This window comes from Pelmatolapia mariae, linkage group LG9 (genome assembly GCF_036321145.2).
Source record: "Pelmatolapia mariae isolate MD_Pm_ZW linkage group LG9, Pm_UMD_F_2, whole genome shotgun sequence".
NCBI lineage: Eukaryota > Metazoa > Chordata > Actinopteri > Cichliformes > Cichlidae > Pelmatolapia > Pelmatolapia mariae.
This window is the reverse complement of record NC_086235.1, coordinates 24,250,508-24,264,815: the sequence shown is the minus strand read 5'-3', so window position 1 is coordinate 24,264,815 and position 14,308 is coordinate 24,250,508. Positions and strand designations below refer to the sequence as shown.

The window sequence follows — 14,308 nt, the reverse complement described above, 5'->3', positions numbered from 1 at the left end:
TGCACCAAAGGGTTAATCACAGTTAATCCTATTTTGAGATTTATTATGTCTATATCATGACTGGGGGGGGGAATCCAATTATTTAATCTGATCGCAGAATAGCCACATAAATACTTAAAGAGCAAGCCTGAGGACTAGATGAAAAAGAGTTATCTTTTTTGTTTTAGTTAAAAAACAAAAAATTAAGGAGAAAGGGGACAGGACAGCAGCAGATAGGTCATTAAGTTTCCTGCGGTGAAGGTACTGAGCTTCAATGTTTCTGTGAAACCTCCACACAGGAAGGTGATTGCTGTACAGACAGATAAGATAAATTGCCCTTTCATAACACCCCAGTAAAACAAATGGGAGTGGTTTGTGCTCCCACAGTATTTAACCTACTCTGACACTGGTGCACTCACTGGTCTGTCAGCGAACATGTCGGTAGACTTTTCTAAGAACGCAACAGAGAGGCCCGAGCCTTGTAAGGCAGAAATTAAAGGTGGGTCCGGTTTTATACAATTGCATTGCCAACAAATGCACAGATTTAAACTGCTGCTGTGAAGACTGTGATTTCATTTCAAATAGGGAATATTCCCAGCTGGCTGCAAGGAACGCTCCTCCGAAATGGCCCTGGCATCTTCACTGTGGGGGACACCAACTACAACCACTGGTTTGATGGGATGGCCTTAATGAATAGCTTCACCTTCAAAGACGGTTGGTACAGCAATTCGTACCTGTGCACAGCTGCTAATCTGTTAGCTGTTGCAAAAAAATACATAAATAAAATAAAAAATGTAAAGCACACAGACAAAAGACTCCGTATTTGTTTCCTTGCAGGTGAAATAATCCATAGAAGCAGATTCCTCAGAAGTGACACCTATAAAGCTAACATGGAAGCAAACAGAATTGTTGTATCTGAAATGGGGACGATGGCTTATCCAGACCCAAGCAAGAACTTCATCTTCAAGTGAGCATACTTTATTTTTACAGACAAATTCAGCATATTTGATATTGTTTCATAAAATAACTGCAGTAGTCTTAGTTTGTAATTCTTTATCAACAGTTGCAGTATTTATTTGGCAAACAGTGCTGTTATATACTGTAAGAATTTTCCCTGGCATCTAGATTTGTCAGCATTAGTCTGTTTTTTCTGGTGTCTATTGTAATGTACAGCAATATTTTTGCTGTAAAGATAAAGCCTATGCTACTGTGCTTTATAGAATATAAACTTAACAGGTAAATACTGCAAACTGTTTGGATGCCAGTCTACTTTTATTTAGTGCTCCTATTGCAATCTCCATAGACGATGTGTTATTTTATGGTTGCATGTCTTCAGTTGCCTTTAAGTGATTTGTGCTACAGAAATGCTGCTGTTCTCTATTATTTGACAACTACGCTGAAGATAAACACTGGCTGAGCACTGGCTGGTTATTCCCAAAACTTTTTCAGAGTGAATAATTTAAATGTTTTGTGTATATTCCTGTGATTCTTTGTCTTGGTCAAAGTAGAAAATATATGGTGTCATTATATTTCTCAAAGGTATCCATGTTTATGGTTTCTTGTATGTTTGAAGTTATACATGTTTGTTTGGGGTTTTGTGGTAGTGCAGCTATTAAATAACACCATGCAGTGCCATTTTTGTAAAATCTGGGTAGTCACTTGGACTACGACTCTGCGACAGAGTTATAATCATTTTTGTGTAGGAACAACCTCGGGGCTGTTTCCCTTACTGCTGTGAATTTCTCACTTAGATTCATATAAGGCAAACATTTACAGGAAATCAGGTTTCTTTCTCATCTGTTCTCTTATTCACAAGGGGTAACTACAGGAGATGGATCCACATATTTGTGTTGGCACAGATTTTTAACACCGGACGCGCTTCCTGGCACAGCTCTCCCAAGGATTTGTGTCTCCTCCTGCTTTTAAACTGTGGATCTTTTACATGTTAGGCAAATGCATTAACTGCTGCGCTATGGAGGCACTCTCTTTCCTGTATCAATATCACACTCAAAACCCCCAAACTTTTTACTTTTCAGGGCAATCACCTTTCTCAACCACACAATGCCTGACTTCACCGACAATGGCGCGAGCAACTTCATCAAGTATGGAAATGACTATTATGCCACTTCTGAAACCAACTACATCAGCAAGATTGATCCCTTGACCCTGGAAACCCTGGAAAAGGTAACGCTGCCGGTTAACCTTGAAACGTGTGAACTCAAAACTAAGAAAGACTTTGCTTCAGATCTGATATGTTTCTGAAATATCTCACACAGGTGGACTACTTGAAGTACCTGCCTGTAAACTTAGCTTCGTGCCATCCTCACTATGACAAGGAGGGCAATGCCTACAACATTGGAACGTCAATAGCGACAAAGGGCAAAACTAAATATATACTGTTCAAAGTTCCTGCTGTCTCAGACAAAGGTCTATAAGTGATTCATGTGTTTTATGTTAAACCTCTAAACTTAACAGTAACACCTACAGCGTTTTCATATTTGTGCTGTCTACTGTCACCTTTCAGACAAAGGCAAGAAAGGCCCTGCACTGAAAAATGTAGAGGTGATCTGCTCAGTCCCCTGCCGCTCCCTTCTCATGCCGAGCTACTACCACAGCTTTGGCATGACAGATAACTACATCATCTTTGTCGAGATGCCTTTCAAGCTGGACATCCTCAAGATGGCTACTGCCTATATGAGAGGAGTCAGCTGGGCAAGCTGCCTGAAGTTCTGCCCTGAAGAAAACGTAAGGAGTTAGTAGGCTAATGAATGTGGATTAATAGACTGGGAACAAAGGTGTACTAGTGTTCTACACTTCAGAAAAAAATGGGATTGACTCCTTTATCTATGTCTTTGTTTCTCCATCAGACTCTGATCCACTTGGTAGACAGAAAGACCGGCAAAGAAGTTGAGACAAAGTACTACACAGGAGCGATGGTCCTCTACCACCATGTGAATGCTTTTGAGGACGATGGCCACGTGGTCTTTGATGTCATTACCTACACCGACAACAGCCTTTATGACATGTTCTACTTGAGCAACCTGAAGGAGAAATCTCAGTTTGATGAAAAAAGGTTTTCCAAGCCAACTTACAAGAGATTTGCCCTTCCCATCCACGCTGACAAAGTGAGTTGTTTTTTTTTATCTTCATGTAATTCATTTGGTCCTGCAATTGAACGGCTCACACATTAAAGGCTTTCACATGTCGACTGGATTTCGCAGAGCGTTCCAGTTGGAGGGAACATGGTGAAACTCAAGTACACGACAGCCAGCGCTGTGAAGGAGAAAGAAGGCAAATTCATGTGCCAAGCAGAGGTGCTCTGTGAAGGTAAAACCAACGCCATTCAAACGTGTCTGTTTGAGTGGTTTAAAGCAAATTAAGTTTGTTTTTGTTTTTCAAATTGCTGTTTGTCATTTAAGGTTAATCCAGATAGGAGCAAAAACTGTGGTTTTATTTCCATCAGGCTTGGAATTGCCCAGAATCAATTATGACATCAATGGGAAGAGGCACCAGTTTGTCTATGGGAACTACGTGGGGGATTCTGCAGAAGTGGTGGGAACATCCGACATTTCAGATTTCTTACATTTTTATAAATATAATTTGCCTATGGAGACCTTTAACTTCCAGAACAGACATTTAAATTTTGGGGAAGCAGGCTGTTCCTGGACGTATTGTTTTACAAAACTAGGGTGAAAAACTACAGTACTGAGAATAATCATTTGAAGCAAAATGTAGCAGTAAAACTTTTGTTTAAGTGTGAATTACACATTGCGCCATAAAACAACAATCCCCTTCATGGCACTTTTGGGTACGCGTGCACATCAAGATATCAGAAACAATGGAAAGAAGACTTCAAAGCTCAGCCCTCCAACAATAGGCATAAAGTCAGGAAGGCATAAAAGGAAATATTTTGTATTAGACAATTATGTATTTTTTTTATTAATCCTCACTACACAATCAATTCTAAAAACAAACAGGAAGAGAGCGCTGGCTTCTGCTTGAACTATGAATAATTTTGAATATCCATTTTATAAAAACGTGGTTAATAAAGTGGAATATGCCGCATAGCAGGCTAAAAAAAGAGGGATGTAAACAAGAGGTGACATGAAAAATCCCGTACCATATATAAAGAGGTGACAAAAGACAAAAAAAACATGTTAAGTGTAATAATCAGGTGTCTAACCCCCATGTGCTGGCAGAACAGGTTGAATGTACCTCTGCAATGATTTTTCAGTGCTCCACTATCTTCTGAGGGGGTTAAATTGGTTTAGGTTTAGTGGCTGTTAAAGCCAAAGCACATGATGAAGGAGATTTTCATCATTGTGTCCTATAAATGAGGGCATTCCCTCCCTAAAACAAAAAGAGGATGTCAAAATATCTCACAACAGAATAAAGGTGATCCCTCAGACAAACTTTGTTTTTTAATTACCACGTAGTTTTCCCCTGATAGGAGACACACCTCAAAGTCATGCCAGCAAAAATGCCAACCTCAGCATAACAGACTCTGACTCCACCACTGCAGGGGTTAAACATTCAGTTTGTTTCCTTTTATTTGTCACCCATTTGTTGTAGTTAATAACAGTTAATAGGCCTACATAGGATTTGCTAAATATTTTCTGGTACCTGTGCTCATTAAAAGGACTTGATTCACTCATAAAGTACAAAGTGCATCCATGAGAACATCAGCTGCTCATCATATTGTCCGGCAGTCTCATGTGATATGAGAATTTTACTGCTCTTTCTGTTATTTGCACACAGAACAAAGTACTACACAGGCTGATAAGCCGGTTGTGCTGTGTTGTGTATTGGTATTTCTGTGTCTGTAAATAACTTCTGACCTGCATGGACGTCTTTGTTGAGTGTGTTTCATCTGTTCACTCACTGTAGGCTGCAAAGTTTGACATGGAAACCAAGAAGATGGTGTACTGGGATGAAGACAAGTGCTTGCCGTCAGAGCCCGTGTTCATCCCCAGACCAAACGGAGAGTCGGAAGATGATGGTATGAATACAAGTGAATGTGGTCTGCAAGACGTGACATTTATTCTGTATTTGCTTCTATTGATAAGCTGAAGTTCAAGTCAATAAGAAGGTCTACAAAGATTAGACCAGATCTCCCCCCACTTATCTGTGCCTGTAATCTGTGTTGACAAAGTGGTGATACAATAACCTCCTTCTCCATTTGCAGGTGTGGTCCTAACATCAGTCATCAATTCCAATCCAGGCCAGTCGAGCTTCATCCTGATTCTCGATGGGAAAACGTTCAAGGAAGTAGCACGAGCCTATGTGAATACTGAGCTGAACAAGGACATGCATGGATTTTTCATCCCACATTGAAAATAAAGGTTTAAAATAAAGAAAGGGAACTGTGCCACAGTAGTACATGTGGCACAAGCATGTATCGTAAGTCATTTCATTGTATTATCACTGGTATATGGTATAAAGTTAACCTTGTCATTTAAGCAAAACACGTACTGTAATGTTCTCCTATGTATTGTCACTTTTTTTAGTTCCATGATATTACAAGAATAAATCAAACCAATGCTCCATATTTGTGGAGTCATGGAGAAGAGTTATGTTAACACAGTGTGGTTTCACACAAGGTCAAGGTCTCCGAGCAAATACAGCCTTCATGACACAGTGTCACTTGTTTCTGAAGATACAGAAATGTCAGATAAGTTATCAAAGGAGTAAAGTCCATTCAGTTAGGCATAGGGTTATAGATTTAGGTAAACATTTATGTCAGATTGTTCCCATGTGAAATATGATTGTTGTGTTTCAAGGTGCAGTGTTTCTCAATCGCTCTGGTGCAATTTTCACATCAGAATTATCATTCTCACTACTCTTAACACTTCTCACCCACAATAGCACCTTTGTTGTTGCTTTTGTGCACACTGCATTATTATTATACTATTCTGAGATTTTTCCAACCTTTTATTGTCCAATTTTGATGAGTCAGTGCGAGATGTAATCTCAGTTTGTTGTTATTACATGACAGGAGTGGAACCTAGTGTGGTCTTCTGCTGCTGCAGACCATGTGCATCACAGTCAGCTAGACTGTGCGTTCAGAGATGCAAGAAGGTATTTTCTCTTTTTCAGTGCATTCTCTGTATAATCATCCCTCCCTAGAGATCATTTTGTGGGAAAACCCCAGTAGATCACCAAACAGTAGTTAGTGTTATGTTCTCTGATAGTATATATTTTCATTTCCTGTTTTCTGATGTTTAGTTTCATGTATATGATTTAGCATTTCTCGATTTCAGCAGTTTTCTAAAGTTTCAAAGAAATTCTTCACTTTTAATTTAGGCCGACACTTTTTCCAACATCATCACGATAAAAACCTTACAACATGCATTATTCATCTTTTCATACATCATACTTTTTCTCAATCAATCTGGTGCCATTCTCACAGCAGGAAAGTCACTCTCACTAGTCTCATATTTCTCAAAAATTTAAGGGATTTTTCACATTTGCCAAAACATTAACAGTCAGTCACTTTAACTGTGTGATGAACGAATAAACACCAAATCAGCAAAATATGCCTAATATAGAAGAAAATATTTTCTGAAACAGAAATGAATTGTGAAGGGTTTTTTTTAACTTTACAAAATTGATGAAATGCGGAAAAGCAAAAATAATACTCATTAAACTAAATGGATCAGAAAAAACAAAGGAAATGTATACAAAGTCATGCTACATACATTTAGCAACTACTTTAGCAGTGGAGCAGGCGTACCTAATAATCACAGTAATGCAAATATCTAATCGGCCTTTCACATCAGCGGCAACTCAATACATTTAGATATGTAGAGATGGTCAAGACAGCACGCTGAAGTTCAAACTGAGCATCAGAACAAGGAAGAAAGACTGAATGAAAGTAATCGAGAAAAACTGTGAAGAAAATGCTCCACCCATAAATTGCCTTGTTGCATTTCAAAGGCCTATAACAACAATAATCACTCAGCTGCTGTGTCATTACAGATACAGCTCTGTTGCATTATTACAGCATGTACCATTTATCTTCGACATTAAAAACTCTGGTATCAGTGAAAGGAGTCCTCACTGTTCTGATTACCATGATACAGCTCAATTTTGTTACACTGTGTGCAGAAGGTCATGTCGGTTTGAGTCAAGTGAATGAAATTTATTTACCACCATCATTGCGTGTCTATAACCACCGTGTTTATTGCCTAGCACTTGACTAATCAGAATCTAATCAGGAAGAGAAACATAGTCATCATTTTTTTCCTTTTTCGTTTTACAATGCGTGGGTCTATTATAGGAGAGTACCAATTCCTTCACGTGAGCTAGCCATCATAGTATTTTTCTATCAAGCTGACCTTAACTAACGGTACATGACCTCACTGACTTGTGAATGCTTGCATTATCTATTGCATCGTTCTACATCGTCTGATATCGATTACAAAACAGAAGTGCTCAGTGATTGGGCACTTTCCGTTGCTGAATAGTATAGCTTAGGTTTGTCACCAGGGGGAGACAAAGACTTTGCTTATTCAGCCTTCTCTGCTGAGGATGCATTAATTTGTCTTGACGCTTTCAATTAATTCACTGGTAAAATTTATTTGTACATCAAAACTAACCAAATCGACAAATTCAAAAATGAGTATATTACATAGTAATGCCTCTGATAACACAATAACGTGACTAAATCGGAAATTTTCTAAAATACTGAAAATAACAGTGGGAAATGGAACATCAGCTTGAGTTCTTTAGCTCACCTAAATTGCAACAGTACCGGTCATTAAATCACATTACACTGCTCTCAAAGTACAAGTTATCTTAGTCCTATGATGCACTATAAAATGGCACTAACAGGTTAAAACTAAAGGTTTACTACACTCACCGTCCACCCGCCCAATTTTTACAGCTTCTTCCTATATGCCCATACTCCACGTTACCTCCAAGTTTCCTGAAAATCATCCAGGTAGCTGCAGATGCATAATCCTGTTGACAAATAACTAGAAACGGTAGCAAAAACATAACCTCCTTTGTGAAGGTAAATAAACAATGAAACAAAATGATCAGCTGATGAGATATAACAAAGTAATAAAGCATTTTTAGAATGCATACCCACATATTTCATTAGTAGATCTAAATTAGAGTACAGTAATGGTGTTAAAAGGAAACTATGAAAACGGATTACAAAAGGGAATTGCAAAACTGACAGGCAGTGTGCCAGTACATAAGACAACTGTTAGAATGAATATTATCTACAAAAATTTCCACATACAGCACACAATAATAAACCACACTCCAGTGCTATCAGTAGTGCAATTTCCAAATCTTAAGTAGCAAATAAATGTTTTTCCTTGATGTCCACCACAACCAAATTACACACTTGGGTATAATACATGGCAGTGCAATGTTAAACTGTGGGATAACCACTTAATTGTGTGTAGATACTCTGCATGTAAGGAGAAAACTCCTGCATTCAAGGCCATCACAAGTTAGACTGGACACATTTGCAGACAGTGAGAGGCCAGTTTTGATTACAATTATTAAAGTATAAGATGTACAGTAAGGGTTGAAATCCTACTTTCCAACCAATCAATTTCATTGTTTACGGCGTCATTAAAAAGTATTTTCCTAAAGATAACCCGAGTGCAAACAAAATGCCTTTTTTTTTTCTTTTTTTTTTAATGATGATTTCTTTTATTAATTGCAAAAAGCTATCCGAACCTACATGGCCCTGTGTGAAACAGTACATGACCCCTAAGCCTAATAAATGGTTGTGCTAGTCTTGGTAATAAGAACTGCAGGGAAGAGGTTTTGCAAGTATTGGCAAAGAGTTATTTACATTGAGTGACTCTTTTCTGCAGAATTGTTTTGATTCAGCCACATTGGAGGGTTTTATGAGCATGAACAGTGCTTTTAAAGTCATGAAAAACATCTCAATAGGAGTCCAAAACCTTCATTTTGTTGCTTCAAGCTATTCAGAGGTGGACTTGCTAGTGTGTTTTGGATCACTGTCCAACTCAATAACCCAAGTGTGCTTGAAGTTTGGACCACAAATCGATGGCCAGATGTTCTCTTTCTGTATTTTCTTGTAAAGAGTTGAATTCATGGTTCCATCAATTATGGCAAGTAGTCCAGGTCCTGAATTAGCAAAGCAAAAGACAATATTGCCTTGGCAGAAAAATGGTTTAAAAAACCCACAATTTTGGGGGGGAAAACACATTTGTACTCCCTGGCTTCATTTGTGAGGCCTGGCAGTGCAAACAACAAAAGGCTAGTAAATAGTTATAGTGAACTCAAAGTTATGGGTCAGTGTGCAAGAGTAAAGCAAGGTGCAGTGAAGCCAGCCACCAAAACTAAACAGACGCTCATTTTGCCTGTGTCAGATCGAGGAGCACATGATGCTGTTCCTAACTTGGAAAAAAAATGCTTTATATCTTGTGATCTGACTCTTACTTTTTTTTTTTTTAAAGAACTGGACCCTGTTTGACCATCAATGTAATACTTAAAATGGGATGTCTGAAATGATAAAAAAAATAGCCATTTAGATATTACACCTGACATGGATACATGCAACAAAGTACAACAGGGCCTTTGAGCTGCTGAGTGCAGTTGCTGGATAACGTCCTTCAATCCAATACACAGATGTATCCGAATCCACGGAAATAGGAAACGGTTAATAGTGAGTACTTATGGAGGGAGCACGTGTTCAGGCATCGAGGCAAGATGAGTGGATGTCCAGTTGCCGTCTGTGTTTCAGTCGCATCAGCGGTGATTAATTCAAGGAGACGAGGAGAGGGGAAGACAAATTTTAATTCTGTGGCTACACTTAAGGGTGCTCTAAAAACCTTTACTAGCCTCCTTTCCTCCCTCCACTTTCCACTCAAAACCACTCACAGTCAAAAGTGGGCTGGTTTTGGTTGTTGACATCATGTTTAGTTCACCTTAAATTACATCCAATCTGATATCAGCAGCCTTGGACAAAAGGCAGCAAAGGAAGGAAGGTTTTTAAGGAAATTGGAACACACCCAATTACAAGCGAGAGAGAGAGAGAGACTGTGCTGTGGTTGCCATAGTGATGACTTCCTGATGGCAGGATAGTGGCAATAGAGGATTTTGCTGTTCACAGTCATTAGATGCAACTGGCCAGTCAGAGGCTTAGAGCAGATAGACTAAAAGAAGTGGCTGCTCTAGTCCATAAATGTCCGGTGGCCCTTGGCACTTAGCTTCCCTCAGCTTGAGTCTGCTCTTCTTTAGTTGGAGAGTTCTGGCTTTTCTCAGCATCTTCTCCCTCATCACCTGGAAAACAGTGAAGAAAGAGGACAGTGGGACAGTTGGTTTCACACAAATTAAACTACGGGTGAAGTCAGTGATGCAGCTACTAAGTCACCAAGGAAGACATATATGTAAAATGTAACTGAAGAACTTCAATTAAATGTTATTTATATAGTGTGAAATCAGAACAACAATCATCCTAAGACATTTTATTTTGTACAGTAAAGACCCCACAGTAATTGAGACAAAACACCAACACTCAAATGACCCCCCTATGAGGAAGCACTTGGCGACAGTGGGAAGGAAAAACTTCCCTTTAACAGGAAGAAGCCTCCGGTAGAACTAGATCAAGGGAGGGGCAGCCATCTGGGAGGGAGACAGGACAAAAGACACACTTTGGAAGAGAGCCAAAGATTAGTGGCTCTGTAATTTTGAGCTCTATTAACAATTTCCAAACACGCTGCAGAACTAAGCTATGAAGTGTTGATTTTCCACTCCACTGTTGGAAAATCCAGAGAATTAAACTCAACACAAGTAGAGACGAGGCCATGTGTTGCCACCCTGATAAATTAATGTCACCATCAAAATATGTTCTTGTTCTTCATCATGTTGCTCACCTGACTTGTTGATGCTGAGCTGTGCCAGACTCTCCGACAGATCAGTGGTGCCTGGTTCTCCAGGAGCGTCTGGAATATCATGGATGGCATTCCTGCGGCCGGATCGTCGAGAGGCGATGAAGTCCTCATAGGTCGCCTCCACATCCGTCATCGCTGACACACCTCACCATAGCAGGGCCTGCCGCACACAGCCGCACACAGCAGCACACACTGACACACCTTTTCAAGTTGCACAGGTGCACAGTGACCCACAGACAATGGAATCTGCACCGCTTTTATGGAAAGATCGCTGAAATGGACAGAGTTTGTGCAGCTTCTCCTAAATAACTTTACACAATGGCAACACCAGTTTTTGTTGACAAGAAGAATGTAACGCAGCAGGCTATGCAGGCACTCATTGAATACATCCCTCCCTCCGCTTATCTTATGACCTAATCCCTGCTTAATCTATTTTAATCTCAGTCTAGGGTACGGGCGACACCATAGATACAGAGGAGGCAAATTCAGTAGAAGGAATGCCGAGGAGAGCGATGGGAAATATAAACAGACAATCTGATGCATTACTTTAACCAAAGAGCACACTTAAAGAGGTCATTAAAGCAGAATGAGGAAAGTACTGTCATATCACTTGGAGTAAGCATGGAGCATGATGGGAGCTGTGCTGCCCCGGAGATTTAGGTTAAATCCTTCTGCTTATATTCAAGCCCTTTGTAGCAATCTGTCTGGCTGAGGCTGTCCTTCAGCACTGAGCAGATTCAGGCTTTGTTGTCACATTTCTTTCAATTAAAATCTGCTATTATGAGATTTCTTTGGCTGTATCAATCTCGATATCTGCATTTATTTGCTGCCACTACTTTAAAATTTTCAAGGAAAATAAAAAACCTCAGAAGACATCACAACACTCAGTCACAAAAAAAGGTTGGTTTGATTTTCCCCAAGTCAAATGCAAGATTTTTAAATTATATATAAGTATATATTAAAAATGCCTCACTTTCACATCCATTTGTGGCTATTTCTAGAGAAAGTTGTGGTGGACTGTGGCTATTTTTGGAAGCCTCCTCTGTCATCATCTGAGCACCCTCCCACTCAGCTGTCATTCTCAAAATGGTGTCAAGATGGGCAAGACCCGGCAGATGCTGTCCGTGTACGACTGACAGACCAAACGTGTGGGGAAGCAAGAGAGATAAGACGGCTGTTCTCTAACTTAATATGAGAATCGAGGCACTGGATTGTGGTCATAGGTATAACTCTCCAGGTTTATTAGCAATAAAGAAGAAATATCATTTGAACCGTTACATCATGTAAACAGCTAGGTTAATTTAGCTTGCATGAGTAAATGTCCCAGGCTTTACTGGTAGAGCCAAATGAGATATAAAATTCCTCCCCACACCTTTCAATAAAGAACCTGTCTTATGATAGAACATAAGTGAATCTAATTGGATTACAGATCTGTAAGTGCAGACATTTTTCCACTGAAGCTGTGTTTTTATTTGAAGTTAGAAGTTGAAGTTAGTAGTGACAGGACATTTTGCGATGTGTTTTCCTATGCTCATATTCTATGAAATATTAATTGCCAGTTTACATAATTTAGTCAGACTGTTGTACCCATGAATTAGAACATCGGCAACTCAGCTGTGTGTGTGTGTGTGTGTGTGTGTGTGTGTGTGTGTGTGTGTGTGTGCGCGCTCTTGCAGTAGAATACTCCTGCTGTCCTCATGGTTTTACTCCCATGTGGGAAGCAGAGCTCAGCTGGCCTGGACACCAATATATATAGAACAGACTCCAAACAAATGATCAAATCGCTGAATAATACAACAGGCCAACCCTCTGTCTTTCACTATGAAGTTTTTTTTTTTTTTTTTTGGGGGGGAGAGAGAAAAAGTCTACTCCTGCTTTGCAGCTGTTTGATTTGTTATGCTGCCAAACAGAATATTAGCAGTGATAAAGGCAGTACATGAACGAGTCCCAGAAACTTATGCCAGAGTTATTCTAGGTGGCCTGGGCATACCTGGGACTGATGCCAGTGGTCTCACTTTTTCTCTCATGCTCGCATACACAAACAGACATGCTATACTCCAACATCACCGTGCCAAGCGCAAAAGTAAACAATTTCTCCTTAACCACGGATTCACGCGCAGCTGTCAACACCCTCCCTGTAAGAGCGTTAAAAAATGTTTTACTGTTATTTCTACAGCTCGTACACATTTAAGGCAATCTTAGCTAAGTGATTTATTTAAAAGTTCATCGCGAGTCTGCATGACGTCACTCCACAAAGACTATGTCCAAAATGACAATTTATCACCTACTAAAGGCTAAGTGGAAGCGATGCAGTTACGCGCATTGGCGTCCTAAATAATAAAGCGCTAGTTTTTTTCTTTTCTTTTTTTGTTAAAGACATATAACCTTTAAATACAGACGAGCATAAGGTTGCAGGAGAATCTGAATGTTTAAATTCATTATTAAAACCAAGAGCCATACGTCTGTCTTTGATGACAAAGACCCCCACAGAGCCAGGTCAGTGCCAGTAAACGTAGCCTGCATGATATTAACATTACACATGCATTTACGAGCTTTGCGCACTTTGCACCTGCAGTTATTATTCTTAATATGATCAGCAAGGTATGCTACCTGTTTGGGATAAATGGCTTCCGAATATTCGCAGGGGTCAATCACATCGGCTCGGATCTTGCCATTTCGGTATTCCCCAATGCGCTCATGAAAGAGAATTTACCAATGTCAAGCAAATCATTCACACCGAAGCTACTTCCGAGTATCACTTTCAAAATAAAACCGCATTACTTTGAAGGGACGCTTAACAGAAAAGTTTTTCATTACCAGCTACTTTACTTATACTCCTTTATTTTATTAGATGGATAAATATACATATAAATAAATAAATCCACATATAGGATTACTAATAGGAATACTTGCACTACATTCCTTAATTAATATCTGACAAAGTGAGAGTCATAAACTTTAATGCAAAGCGCATTGTTTAACCGTGAATGTGTGTGTAAAATCATTAAGTTTTAGGACAGAAACTTGTTTAAAGGTTAGGATACATTAGGACTTAGCGAATGGTTATCATCCCATTGCTATAATTTGAAATGGTGAAAAGGCATCGCGCTTGGGCGTGTGTGTGGTGTGAGAGATCACACAAAAGGGAGTCAGTGTTGAAACAACGTCCCTCTTGTGATAAAGGCACATGTTTGCTGTGCCCTCTTAGCATCTGTCCATGAATCCCTCCATTCAGATGACACATGTTGTCAGTATGGCAAATGAGGAACTTCAGAGTGTTTGGTCTGCGCAAGTGTTTGAGCTAACAAAAGCAGCAAAGGAGCACACTAGTTTGGTTGTTTGGTTGATATAATGAGTTTCTGTAAATGACCATCCCCAAACAAAGCTGAGATGCAAGGTAAAGCTACCAGCCTGTTTATTCATTTACATAAATTTGTATCAATAAC

At 39.5% G+C, this 14,308-nt stretch overlaps 2 protein-coding genes across 3 annotated transcripts; one reads left to right on the top strand and one right to left on the bottom strand.

The window, feature by feature from the left end:
* The first annotated feature begins 414 nt into the window (after positions 1-414).
* Positions 415-9,418, top strand: bco1 (beta-carotene oxygenase 1). 2 transcript variants are annotated; one of them, XM_063483889.1, is made up of 11 exons: positions 415-478; positions 565-693; positions 817-946; positions 2,016-2,163; positions 2,256-2,406; positions 2,519-2,724; positions 2,847-3,111; positions 3,211-3,306; positions 3,443-3,528; positions 4,867-4,978; positions 5,165-9,418. In XM_063483889.1, the coding sequence occupies exons 1-11, from the start codon at positions 415-417 to the stop codon at positions 5,311-5,313; spliced, it is 1,536 nt and encodes a 511-aa protein (XP_063339959.1). In that variant the 3' UTR covers positions 5,314-9,418. The 2 variants fall into 2 exon arrangements, with proteins under 2 accessions (XP_063339959.1, XP_063339958.1); XM_063483888.1 differs by having other exon boundaries at positions 2,510-2,724; positions 2,847-3,104; positions 3,201-3,306.
* A 329-nt stretch (positions 9,419-9,747) lies between these two features.
* Positions 9,748-13,600, bottom strand: pkia (cAMP-dependent protein kinase inhibitor alpha). The gene is made up of 3 exons (XM_063483892.1): positions 13,473-13,600; positions 10,845-11,022; positions 9,748-10,251 (listed from the first exon to the last, which is right to left on the bottom strand). The coding sequence occupies exons 2-3, from the start codon at positions 10,993-10,995 to the stop codon at positions 10,175-10,177; spliced, it is 228 nt and encodes a 75-aa protein (XP_063339962.1). The 5' UTR covers positions 10,996-11,022; positions 13,473-13,600; the 3' UTR covers positions 9,748-10,174.
* Between the last annotated feature and the right edge of the window lie 708 nt (positions 13,601-14,308).